Raw genomic sequence first — 14,229 nt, forward strand, 5'->3', positions numbered from 1 at the left:
GGATAAATAATGGATATAATCTATGGGTTTGGATTTTAGCCTGATTAACCAAATGCTAGATTGTGTTTCTGCTGGATTGGCTTTCATTATAGAAAACTTGAGTTACATTCGGAGTAATTAAAAATACATCAAATCATGAACTGCATGCGACTACAGTGGTCATTCATTCTCTGTGACAAATGATGATGGAAATCCAGACAAATGCAGCAGTTCCTGTTTCGGTGTTTTGTTTATTTTCATGCAAGTCTTTTCCCTAATGGCAATGGCAAGCTTTGTCAATGGAAAGGTCATTGTTCCCTTGGAAAGTATTTTAATGAGCCCTGAAGTCATCTGATCTCCATTCAGAGCCTCGACAGCCACCAAAGTGCCAAAGAGAGCGACTGCAACCACCCTGTTTTTCAGTCTTTCAGCCCAATTGATGGCAAAAGATAATTTTTCTCCAAAATTGTGAGAATTAATTGCAAAAATGTATGTTAAATTAAAAACAAATGTAAACCTTAAATTATATATTTTTTAAAATACTTTCATTGTTTTAAAAGGAAAAATACTACTCATCCCAAGAAGCATTACTATTGATGTAATTGAATCAAATATTATGGGATGTTATACAACTCCTGACTGTATAGGTAATCATATTGTTTTTTTATGTTTATAATTAAAGTTAAGTAAAGTTAGACATGTTTATGACAGTTTAATTAAAAATGTCATACTGTGCATGTTTTTTTAATGCTATTTTAAAGGTTCCTTATTTTGTTTTGGATTCTCCTACAAGAAGGATCCATGCATCCAAAGTAAACACACACACACACACACACACACACACACACACACACACACACACACACACACACACACACACACACACACACACACACACACACACACACAAAAAGTTCTCACAGTCTGAAACGGTACAGTAAAGGATTCAGTCTCAGAACCCTGCCTTTCCGAGAGCTGCTCTACTCTGATTGGTCAGATGGCCCAGTCTGCTGTGATTGGTCACCAGCTTAAAAGCTCATTATCATATCTGAATCTCAGCTCTTGATACGCAGTGATACGAACAGTAAAGCTTGGAACATACTTTGCAAGAACAAAGAAATTTGTTCGTTTTCTCGAGGTGGCAAGAACAAGAACAAAGTTTGTTCTGGCCAGTACATTCATACATCACGAGAAAAGCAGGTGCCGATCATCTGCGTTTCTCTGTATTAACCACGCCCACATTAAATGTAAGACCAATCACACAATCGTTTTTGGACACCTGCAAGAAAAAAGTTCTGCTCAGGTGTCAGGAAAGAGCTGTGAGAACTCCCAAACCAGGGCTGACGTCATTTTGTTCTTGCAGCCCTGCATGGGAGCGAGAACTTTTTTCTCTGTTCTTGCGAAGTATGTTGCAGCCGTAATGATGGCGTCGGTTTTACCGTATCAATCACATCAGTGGATTTGCTTTGTCAGCAGAAAACAGCGTCTTCTCCACATGAACAACACGAACCAAACTCTTCCAGTCTCAGCGACAACTACAGTGTTTGAGGGCGGGGCAAAGTGGACGTTGTTCCGCAAAAGAAGAGCATTAGGACAAGAAAGGACATAAAGGACGTGAGACTGGAATTACTGACAACTCGTTTCAGTTCAGAATCGCGAGAGACAAGACATCTAGACAATAACGGCATTGGTTTGATCTTTGAAACTTTGCAGAGCTTTTACATTCAAAAACAGCTTTATTCCACACTACATGAAAGCTAACTGCATATCTAACATGACATAAAATGGCAACATAACTAACCGAAAGCACTCCACCCCGAGAAATCACACCAGTAATGCATAACCAGAAGTTCATCTGCTCAGAAAACAAGTCTCACCTCAGAAAAGATCATTTAGACACTTAAGAGAACACACACAAATAACACTAATCTTTTACACACTTAATATAAGAACTTTAATAATAAAATACTATACTGCATTCTTGACAAAGCAGAGACATTTCTCTACTTCATCCTGCAAACAGATCCAGATGTTGCAGATCTTACTGCACATCTGGATTTGACATTTGATTTATTTAAAACCAACAATTTCTCCAATCAAACAGAACTATTTTTTTCTTCCAATTCTATCTTTCTTAAGGCTTTGCTTTAATAAAAAATAAAAAGCCTATGGTTTTGTCTATGCAGTGATTCTCTTTGAAGGTGAGCGCAGTTCAAAAGCCTCATTTTGATAAAGTTTCCTCACGAAACACGGCAGGATAAAGGAGAAACAGATGGATGATGATGATGATCAGGTTACAGACGTGTCCAGCTGCGCCATTTAGGTTAAAAAAAAAGAGAGAAGAGAATAAATATGTACAACCCCAAATCAGAAAAAGTTGGGACAGTATGGAATGTGCAAATAAATAAAAAAAGAAGTGATTTCTAAAATTACTTTGACTTGTATTTCATTGCAGACAATATGAACACAAAATATTTCATGTTTTGTCTGGTCAACTTCATGTCATTTGTAAATATGCATCCTTTCCTGTCATTACCACCTGCAACACATTTCAAAAAAAGTTGGGACAGTAAAGCATTTACCACTTTGTAATGTTGCTATTCCTTTTCATAACACTTAAAAGACGTTTAGGGACTGAAGACACCAAGTGATGAAGTGTTTCAGGTGTAATTTTGTCCTATTCTTCCTGCAAATAAGTCTTAATGTGGGCAACAGTACGGGGTCTTCGTTGCGCGTCCATTTTGCGCTTCAAAATGTGCCACACATTCTCTATTGGAGACGGGACTGCAGGCAGGCCAGTCAAGTACCCGTACCCTCTTCCTCCGCAGCCAGGACTTTGTAATGTGTGCAGAATGCGGTTTTGCATTGACTTGTTGAAATATGCATGGACGTCCCTGGAAAAGATATCTTCTTGAAGGCAGCATATTATGCTCCAAAATCTCTATGTACTTTTCAGCATTAATGGTGCCTTCACAGAAGTGCAAGTTACCTTTGCCAAGGGCACTGACACAACCCCATACCATGACAGACCCTGGTTTTTGGACTTGTTGCTGGTAACAGTCTGGATGATCCTTTTCTTCTTTGGTCCGGAGCACACGGCGTCCATTCCTCCCAAAAAATACCTGAAATACTGATTCATCTGACCACAGTACACATTTCCACTGTGTGATGGTCCATCCCAGATGCCTCCGAGCCCAGAGAAGTCGACGGCGCTTCTGGACACTGTTAAAATAAGGCTTCCTTTTGGCACAGTACAGTTTTAACTGGCATTTGTGGATGTAACTACGTATTGTGGTACTTGACAAAGGTTTGCCAAAGTAGTCCTGAGCCCATGTGGTGATATTGCTTATAGATGAATGACGATTCTTGATGCAGTGCCACCTGAGGGATCGGAGATCACGGTTGTTCAGCTTAGGCTTGCGGCCTTGTCCTTTACGCACTGAAATTCCTTCAGATTCCTTGAATCTTGTAATTATGTTATGCAGTGTTGAATGTGAAATATCCAAATCTCTTCCTATCTTTCTTTGAGGAACATTGTTTTTAACATTTCAATAATTTTCTCACGTATTTGTTGGCAAACTGGCGATCCTCGGCCCATCTTTGCTCCTAAAGGATTAGATCTTTCTTGGATGCTGCTTTTGTACCAAATCATAATTTCAATCCCCTGTTGACATCACCTGTTTCAAATCACATCATTATTGAACCCTTTTACTAATTACTAGCCCTAAATTGCTCCTGTCCCAACTTTTTTTGAAATGTGTTGCAGGTCTGAATGACAGGAAAGGATGCATATTTACAAATGACATGAAGTTGACCAGACAAAACATGAAATATTTTGTGTTCATATTGTCTGCAATGAAATACAAGTCAAAGTAATTTTAGAAATCACTTCTTTTTTTTTTATTTGCACATTCCATACTGTCCCAACTTTTTCTGATTTGGGGTTGTACATATTTATTCCCTTCTCTCTTTTTTTAACCTAAATGGCGCAGCTGGACACGTCTGTAACCTGATCATCATCATCATCCATCTGTTTCTCCTAAGTTAAAGTAAAATGTCGTTTTTCCTATCCCCTTACACTGCCCCTACCCCTAAACCTACCCATCACAAGAAACATTCTGCATTTTTACTTTCTCAAAAAAACTCCTTCTGTGCGATTTATAAGATGTTTTCCTCATGGGGACCTAAAAATGTCCCCACAAGGATAAGGATTTCGGATATTGCCATCTTTGTGGGGACATTTTGTCCCCATAACGTAAGGATTACCAGGCCACACACACACACACACACACACACACACACACACACACACACACACACACACACACACACACACACACACACACACACACACACACACACACACAATAAACAATCTGGTAAACATCCCTGATGAGATACAAAATCAGGTTTGGAGCAACATTAGGATGACTCAATGATGAGAGAATATTCAAAACACCACATATAATCTTTGGATTAGTTCTGATCTCACAGGGATTCACTGAAATTATACTGGGGCTGTAAACACAATTTATTTGCATATATTTATTTTATAACTATTGCTTTTATCTGGCAAGAGTAGACATTGAGAGAGAGAGAGAGAGAGAGAGAGAGAGAGAGAGAGAGAGAGAGAGAGAGAGAGAGAGAGAGAGAGAGAGAGAGAGAGAGAGAGAAGAGATTATTTGTTATATTTGTATTATATTCTAAACAATTTTTTTGTTTGTTTGTTGCTATTGCTCACGTAAGCGTTAGTGGTCTGTACACACACCTAAGTATTGACCTTGGGTATGAAACTTGTTCTGCACCTGCACACTTTATGTGGACAACATGAGAAAAATGTAGTTGTGTGTGCTTGTCTTTGGTTTGGTGTTGTCTGTGAACGCCCTCCTGTATCTCCAGACATCTCAGCTTCACATGGGTCAGGGTTTGAGACGAGCTTTGATCAGACTCTTTCATTTGAGCATCAGATAAATGTTAGAACACGACAGAGATCTGCTGCTGTTCTCCTCTCTGTCTTTCTTCTTCACTCATCTGTCTATCAGTCTAAATTTCCACACAGTAAAGCAGGAAAGCACTGAACTGTAGCTAACTCTTATCTTTATTCAGTAATCACTGAGAAACACAAGGACTCTATTATACACTCAGATGTTCACTGTCCTTGATGTTATTCATGCAATTTTCCAGCCTAACTGGTAAAACCATAATTCGTTCAATTTTCATTTTGTTTAATGTCTGGCCAGATTTATCTGTCTTATTCTGTTGTAGATGCTGAGTTAGGCAGTGGCCTGATAAAGTCAACATTAAATCAAAATGGACACCATTTACTCTCTTAAAACATGTTCTTGGTCTTATTGTGCATGATTTATAGGTTATGCTTGTTTTTATAGCTAGTGTTTCAAAATGAAAATCAAAAGCACAAACTTGCTCTGCTACTGTAACATCCAATTGCTCTTATTTTTCAACCATGACAGTTTTTCAAAATCATCATTCTGTCAATTGTCAATGGCAAAAATTAGACCAGTCCTATTATTGGTCTCAATAAATATTCTGTTTCACTAAGTTCTGTAATTAAACTAAAATGTTTGCTAGTTAAAGCAAAGATGAAATAACATATAACACATTTATATGAGTTTAAGTGGAAGTATTAGAAAAACACAAAGCTAATTTGTTAAAATAATACAAATGAATACATTACTAAAATTAACAAATTAACCAGAACTGAAAACATAAAAATAAAAGCTACTTCAATAAATAAATAAATAAATAGATAAATACTAAAATAGCACTGCATGGTTTCTGAAAGACATAATAAAGGACAGAGAACGAACGACAGAGAGAATGAACGGCAGATATAACGAATGCAGACAAAACAAAGGAATGACAGACAGACAAGATGAACAACAGACAGACAGACCAGATCACTGATACACACAGATAGACAGAGCGAAAGACAGACAGAACAAACAAATGAAAAACAAACAGACAGAACAGATGACAGACAAAACGAATGACAAACAATCAGACAAAACGAAAGACAGACAAAAAAGACAGAAAGCGATGGACAGACATAATGAACAAAAGACAGAATGAACGACAAACAGAACGAATGACAGACAGAACGAACGTCAGACAAAACGAACGAACATCAGACAGAACAAACGACAGACAGAAATGATCACTGACACAGATAGACAGAACAGATGACAGACAGAACAAACGACAGATAGATGGATGGTTTTCACTTGTCAGTCTTCTCTTGAGAGAGAGACAGACAGATCGAACAACAGTCAGACAGAAGTGGGCGTGTCTTGAGCATAGGCTGCAAAGTTGAACAAACTTTATGCTGATAGTTAAAAGTCTGGCTTCATGAGACTGTGTGTGTGTGTGTGTGTGTGTGTGTGTGTGTGTGTGTGTGTGTGTGTGTGTGTGTGTGTGTGTGTGTGTGTGTGTGTGTGTGTGTGTGTGTGTGTGTGTGTGTGTGTTGGACATTCCTTCTAAGAAGCCATCAGTGTTTTTTATTCGTCAGTCTCCTCTTGAGAGCGTCTGTGAATAATATTAATGTGTTTGTGTATCTACACATTCCAAGAGTCTCTCTTCCTCTATTTCTGCCTGCCTCTCTCTCTGAAGTGTTTAAACGAGAAGAAACTGAACTGTACAAAGGAAATGAAAAAAATTCAGGGAGGCTTTTAGTGGTCTCTTTGTTTGACCGTGTGTGTGTGTGTGTGTGTGTGTGTGTGTGTGCGAAGGGAGGTCCTGATTTGCCACTGAGAAAAGTATGAAAAGCCTTCAGGGGGATTTCCTCTGAAAGAAAGACCTCCTCCTCCTCTTCTCCGACCCTTTACTTGCTCTCTCTCTCTCTCTCTCTCTCTCTCTCTCTCTCTCTCTCTCTCTCTCTCTCTCTCTCTCTCTCTCTCTCTCTCTCTCTCTCTCACTTTACAGTCAAGACAAAACGGCACAGTGAGCCGACGACAGACTGCTTGACACTTTGCATTTCTCAGCAGACGCCGTACTCTTGTACAAACTTGCAAAAACGTACTAAACAATGGCTGTAATTCACCGCAGCCCAAATCTACCTCCCTTTCCAAACTGGACACCATGGAAGCACCTCTGGATGTAAGACATCATGGGAATGCTGCCATTATATCTCCAGAACTAAACCTGGAATTTCTTTGTTGGAGAGACAGATTTTAGGATGACAACACAGTAGCCGAGACTGTCGTCAAGATGGTAAATAAGACTCGTTCGTTTCAGTTTTTACACACACCGTCTGTGTTATTGTGCCACTGACCTACTGAACCGCTGATAACTGGAGTATGAACTAGAGCTGACTGCTCACCCATAGGGGTATTAACATTCATTTAACATGAAGTTAACAAAATGAACTTTTCACAAGAAAATCTGTTTCTGCAAAAGCTTCTTTACCAAACTAAAGAAGTTCTGGCAAACTTCTGGCAAAGTTCTCTCAAAGTTACGAACAAATGTTCTAACATTAATTGAACGGTCGTTCAAAATGATCTGGTCTCTAATAGCGTTTTCAAAAGAAAAACATTTATACATTGTTAGTTTTTTAAATGTTACTTCAGAATGTTCAGAGAACATTCAAAATTAACGTTCCCATAATGTTTGCAAAATGATAAAATGAAATGTTGCCTTAACGTCCGCATAACCAAGAATAAAAAAATTAAGACATTTTTTTAAATCAAGACGCTCAGCGAACATTCAGAAATAACTTTTTATTTCATATTTCTGTTCATTTTGAACTTTTTTGGGAAGTTTGTCAACTAAACATGATAAAATGAACATGTGGAAGTTCGAACAATTAGTTAAAAGAAAAAATATATTCTGGAAAGATGCCATAAATGTTTTGTCCAAAACTGACTTTTGTTTTCACATTCAATCACAATATCTAATAGTAGAATAATATGTTATTTCCATCTGCAGATTTCAATGCAGATTTTTGCACTATTGTGTGAGATCCTCGATCTCTGACTGATCTGCATGACCCAGTTTCCAGCACATATTCTGCGACTCTATAGCGTTGGGTTTGTTATGCCTCTCTGAATGACTGATGGTGTTTGGCTGAGAGTTGAACAGCCTCCATAAGCTTTATGTTGTGTCGTATTTGAGTAAGGCAGGTGTGTTTAATCTCTGATACTCCAATAATTTACAACGTGACAGGTACAGGAGACCAGAGCGAGGTGTGTTTTAAGGCAAGTTTCACGCATACCTTTGGAGTTCATGCCTATCATACACTCTTAGAAGAAAAGGTTCTATATAGAACCTTAAAAGCGCTATGTATTTGGAACCCCTAAAAGGTTCTATGTAGAACACTTTTTAAGTGCCAAAAGGGTTCTTTCTTGTCATTATAGAAAGTTTTTAGCCTAAAAGGTTATTTGGAGTTGAGTAAAGAACCCTATGGTTCTATATAGAACCTCAATGAACCTAATAAAGTGTTCTGAACTACAAAGACCCTTTTATGCTAAAAAGGTTCTATAATGACAAAAAAAGACTCCTTTTGGCACTTAAAAAGAGTTCTATAGAACCTTTTAGGGGTTCCAAATATGTAGCGCCGATGGAACCTCTTAAGGTTCTATATAAAAGCTTTTCTTCTAAGAGTGTAGAATATGAACCTGCTAAAACACTCCACACTCCTTTAGATTATATCATGTGATATCCATCTTTTAGTTCACCATGTTCCATCATGTGGTGCATTTTCTGCTATTTGTGTTCAAAGCTTAACATTTTTAATTAAAGAATGTTTGTGGAAAAAATGTACGGGGAAAAATACTTCAGTGAAAAAGTGTGTAGATAGTCAAAGATAGAGCAAAGTCACTAACTGTTTATTTCATAGAAACATCACGTCTCCCTAATTTTTGTTTGCCATGATTTTTTGATGCCAAAGGAGAGCATACTTAATAAAATTCCCTCCTGTAAATTCTCACCTAAACATGTATAGGTGATACATGACTGTTTATGACAGATAGCTAAAGCGACAGTGCATTGTTAAACATTGCATGTTTCTAAAATAAAAACAAACATGTGCTCGTGTGACTTAAGACTTGACAGGTTACAATATATATGTACAGAAGCATTGGGACTTCCTTTGAGAGATGTTTGGAGCGTTGAGAAGGCCACTCTCCTGCACACTTGTTTTCTTGTGCAGGGGTTAAAGTGACCGTTTGACAGCTACGCTCACTGGAGTAAAACACTGTTAGTCCAAACTCTCTCATTCACACACATAAACAACAGTCACGCTGTGCCCGGTCCCCTTTAGCACCTCCCTAACACCTGGACAACAGAAAACACACACACTTGTGTGTCATGGGATTAGTGTAAAACATTGATTCTGGTGTTGTCTGTGACATTAAGTCTGTTACATTATTTAAAAAAAAAAAAAGGTGCAAATGTCTTAAGTTTCATCCAAATCCAAAGTACTTCAGTTAATGCGGCAACTTTCTTTTTTTCTTTTTACAGCGTTGCATTGAAACTTACATACTGTGCCTTTAACCAGTTGCTGCTTTATATTTTTTACTAAGCTTGGTTGTACAAGTCATTTCAGCTTAAATTATATTAAGCTGACTTAAATTTTGTTGAATTTATCATTTTCACAGAACTTTCAAGGCCACCAGATAAGAAAAGTATGGTGGCCCAGTAGTGCACAACACAACAAAATTTAAAGGTGTCATGAACTGGCTTTTTAAAAATGTTTATACTGTTGTCTGAGGTCAACTAATGACGTTCGTGTGGTTTTTACATTCAAAAACATCATAACTAATAAGTTATAGGCTCTCTCCTGAACGCTGGGTTTTGATGGGCGTGACGCACTGGAGATTTGGAAGTAAACGCCCACGGCTAGGATTGGATAATGTTTGCATATTTAATGAGCTCAGCTCCCCTGTTCAGTTCAGTTCAGTTCACATGAGGGAGGGATTGATTTGAAAGCAGCAACCATGCAGAATGATTCTCTCGCAGGGTTCGTAAAAGTCTTTTTCTAAGAAACAATGATTTATTTCTCATCCACCCGTAATTGATTGGAATATCATTTCAAACAACAGTCTAACATGGCGCACACGATATATATCTGTCGATATAAGCGTGAACACACATGCACGAGCGCCCAGATCAAGAATATATTATTTCTGCCAAAAATGTATGCCCGTCTGGAAAATACACAGCCCCAGGAATACTATTACATATAAAAAAGATGTTTTACTCATATACGTTTGTTGCACCATTTCTATCGGATCCGATATAAAAAGCACAACATTGTTTCTGTAAATCCAGCACCTGAGGCTTGTTTACAAACGATTCCACAGTGAAATGAAGCGAACACACAAACATTCTTCCCCACGTGAGCTGGAACTTCATTAAAAATAAATGTAGTATCACACATTCCTAATATTAGGATCCAAAGGAAGCTTATGCAGCGACTGTTCTTCCAAAATATCTTACTATCTTCTTCGAGGTGTTTATTGCTGCTGGCTAGCGTGATCCGTTGAGTCAGTGGGCGGGGCTACACATGCTTATTATTCTTTAGAAGCGGTGTTTCACCACTAGATGACATCATGATGAAGCTCACAATCGTTTTCTGGGCCTGGTGTCTATAAAAGCTTTTCTTTGATTATCAATGAAGTTTTCAGCCCTGAAACTTAGAGGATAATCTTATATTACCATGACCTTTTATATATCAAAAGCTCAAGGGAAAGTTGATTTCTCAATTCATCACCCCTTTAAAAAGGAAACATAAGTTCACAACACAACTGAATTGCTGTTGCTCATCCGTTAAAGAACATCGACGACATTTGTGGCTGCAAGCTATAACGGGCTGGGGTGTGTTAATGATGTCACGCAGGTGGTAAAGGAATAACTGCTTTAATGAATTAGCTTGAGATCGAATTCATGCTAGAGTTTTTTGTCATAAATTATAGACATGGCATCTGAGGACTAATTCTCTTTTTTTTCCTCCGTTATTTTGCTCTATTTCCAGATTTGTTTAAGCTCGTTCCTAATGTATGCACATGCGCTCTTCAAAAAAGGTGCATTGACAAACTAATAGACATGAATGACATTTGTATGTATTTAAAATAAAATATATGATCGTACTGAATGTCAGCTTGCTTTATTTTGCTTGAGATAAGATTCACATGTCAATCAAACAAGACAATCGGCTGCACAGGTCGAGAGCTAGCGTTGCAACCACACAAGTTTGCGATGATGTTTATGGATGTTCGTTCGAACGATGACTTCGGGAAACACAGACTCGAACTATGTTGATAACAATGAAACTAATAATGCTTTTGGCTAACAATGGTTTTGTATATTCCTTTAGCCTAATCTTGCACAAACAATATAAATTGGTACGTTTATAGTCATTGTCTGTGTTTTATATGTGCCTTAGCCTTACTGAACCTAAGCTGGTCCATTACCTGACTTAAGCCAAGGTTTAAAAAAAAGTGGTAATTTAACGTTAGTAGTTAGCCGCAGGCTACCGACAACGACGGTAGAGTTAAGCCCTGGTAAATAAACATAATGTTTTCTGTAAACATGTTGACTGATTCAATAGTTAGGTGAAGATTGATATCTGGCAATTGGACCTGTGGCATGCTGCAGCATAGACCGTAAAAAAATATGGACGACTCAACATCATCCATTTCCGCTTGCCATATTTGAAGCTTTCAGGCAGGGGTGCACGGCGCTGACATCTTGGGACCGAGTCTGCGCAGTAGCGATTTCTGGACCGGAGTTGCGCAGTAGAGCGCAGGAAGTAGAGCAGGAAGGACAGCTGCGAAATCAAAAGCCCGCCCACACTCTCGCAGATGCAGAACAATTAATTATGTTGGTGTGAAATAAACAGTTTTGGAAATGTAGAAATTAAAGCTAAAGGACCAATCTGCTCCCAAAAATTCAGAAAAAAGTCCCTTAGTGCCTCAGTGACAACTTCACTCAGAGAAGCCGTCAGTCTCAGCTGTCAATCATGACGTCACACCCCCTGTTTTTAAAGCGTCAGATAACTAACTAAAACTAAACTTATTTTAAAAACGAACACTTGAAATGAAATCATCGTGATGATAACTGCCTTCAATGACATAAACTAACTTTGGGGGGGGAAATATTTTAAGTGTAATTTTATTATTTAGTTTGCCTCGCGTCCATTAGAAAGCACAGAAGGGCGGCTATACTGGGACCGGTCACCGGGGGGTGATCGAGGCGCGAAAGCTTCAGTAAATGAGAGGGAGACTGCAGGCTTGTGCTGCAGACTGTCTTTACATTAGCGCTTTCACTATGACCAATAGATTGCGTTGTTTTTCTGACCCCATGCTGCGCGCACACCTACGATGTTTACAAACATTGAAGGAGTCTTTAGATTCGGCAATCTCAAGAAGATATCAATAAGAGAACATCTGCCAATTCCGCCAAGTATTTGATACTTTTAATTTGCTTGATTGTATAGATAAGACTGACTCGGTATTGCACAACACAACTGAATTTTAATAATTTGAATTATTAATACAAATTATACCTTTCAACCACATTGGAAGAACTGGAATTTACAGACGTTCTTTTAGGCCTCATGCACCGTGGTAGCGTTTTCGAGTATAAATATGCAGCTATAATACTGCATATGTAAAATGTAGGAGATTTTGAATTAATATTTCATGTCAATATACAACGGTTACACACAAATTTATCATAGTATTGATATTGCTGGTGAATCTATAAAACAGTGGCAAGGAAAACTAACTTTACCGTGCTCTGAATGCCCCCTAGTGGTCGGGAGCATTTCCGTTGTGTTGTGGCTTGAATGAGGGTATTTTTCATAACAAAGCAGCATCTCGAGCGAAAAGCTGATTTTTTTTCTTTCACATTTATACCTATACATGGGTTCAACATTTCATTCAGTTTTGAATTGTATGCTGTTGAATGTTTGATCACTATCTGCTATGGGCTTTGTCTGAAATTACCCCCTACGCCTTTAAATAGGGCACTAAGGGACAGCCATTTGTAGTGGTATCGAGTGCACGATTCAATCCCACATGCAACGCAATAAATGAATGTTTAACCAATGCATGCTCAACAGCTAGAGAATACCCATAATGCACTGTGAGAGTCGCCTGTCGAATGGATTCCTGCGTCTGAAAAGAAGATGACACAGGTCATCCATTTTCAAACTTTTTACTTGATTATTAAATTGTTTAATTAAGGTTTATACATAGTTTCCATGACAGAGGTTGTTAAGCTAACTGTAATGCATTCTGGGATTGGTATACAGAAGCTGTGATGCTGCATTTGAAGCCAATGCATAAAAAGTGACATCCTAAAGTACTGCCTATGTAGGGAGCGCACTAAGATTTGGAACAAAGCCCCAGTGTGGTTTGATATTTGTTTTGGCATACTAAATAAGTTAGCGAGTTACAGCTGTTGAAACACTGTTGGTATGATGCCTTAAGGATAGAAAATAAAAAAAGGAAATGGAAAAGTTTTTTCCTGTAGCAAACACAGCAAAGTTAACACAGTATTTTACCGAGGGTGACCACCCCGAATCTGACATTTCATAAAATATAAATTCTAAGGACTTTTAAAATCATCCAGAAACTGGATGTTTTGAGCATTTTTCCTAAAAAAGCTTGTGAGCTTCTGACCTCGATGACTTCCTGTCGAGTGCACAAAGAGAAATCTGATGATTTGCGTCTGTTTTCTATTAGCATGTTGTTCATCATCCAGATGGTCCCCATCACATGGTGTCCCGGTGCCCTAAAAACATCTCGGAAAGAAGGAGTTTTCTGAACAGCACATACACTGGGTTGTCAGATCCTAGACCAGTCATTTTAAATCCAGATTTTTAGGGTGTATCTGCCAAAACCATGTCAATTCTTCCTTTCACGTTTCCACCTGACGCAATGCTCCAATCATTCTGAGGTCCAGGGAACCATAAGTGATCCGAGCATGTCTAGATCCTTGGTATGTTCATGGGCTTTTGTGTGCTTTGAGTTGTTAATATTTATTTTGGAAACAAGTCCCAGGACCCTCAATCAAAATCCAATGAAATATGATATCCGGGATCATTTGGAGTCAGTTTTGCGGTCTTGGATCTCAGCGAGAAACCACAGAGCCTTGCTTCATCAGCAGGGCATACTGGAGAGAAAGTCAATAAAATACACGAGCTGTGAAAATAAGTTGGCAGCGTGCAGAGACAGACGTGTTCGCGAGACCTGCGAATGTCAGAGGTGATTTACAGTATGACTGTTTAAG

At 38.5% G+C, this 14,229-nt stretch overlaps 1 protein-coding gene across 2 annotated transcripts in view; it reads left to right on the top strand.

The window, feature by feature from the left end:
* The first annotated feature begins 6,930 nt into the window (after nt 1-6,930).
* quo (quattro) overlaps nt 6,931-14,229 on the top strand; it is a 41,179-nt gene continuing 33,880 nt past the window's right edge. For both annotated transcript variants that reach the window (XM_067458849.1, XM_067458850.1), the window contains exon 1: nt 6,931-7,206. In XM_067458849.1, the coding sequence (XP_067314950.1) occupies nt 7,204-7,206 (3 nt within the window). In that variant the 5' untranslated portion in view covers nt 6,931-7,203. The remainder of the gene's footprint in view (nt 7,207-14,229) is intronic.

Source organism: Pseudorasbora parva, chromosome 12, assembly GCF_024679245.1.
Source record: "Pseudorasbora parva isolate DD20220531a chromosome 12, ASM2467924v1, whole genome shotgun sequence".
Lineage (NCBI taxonomy): Eukaryota > Metazoa > Chordata > Actinopteri > Cypriniformes > Gobionidae > Pseudorasbora > Pseudorasbora parva.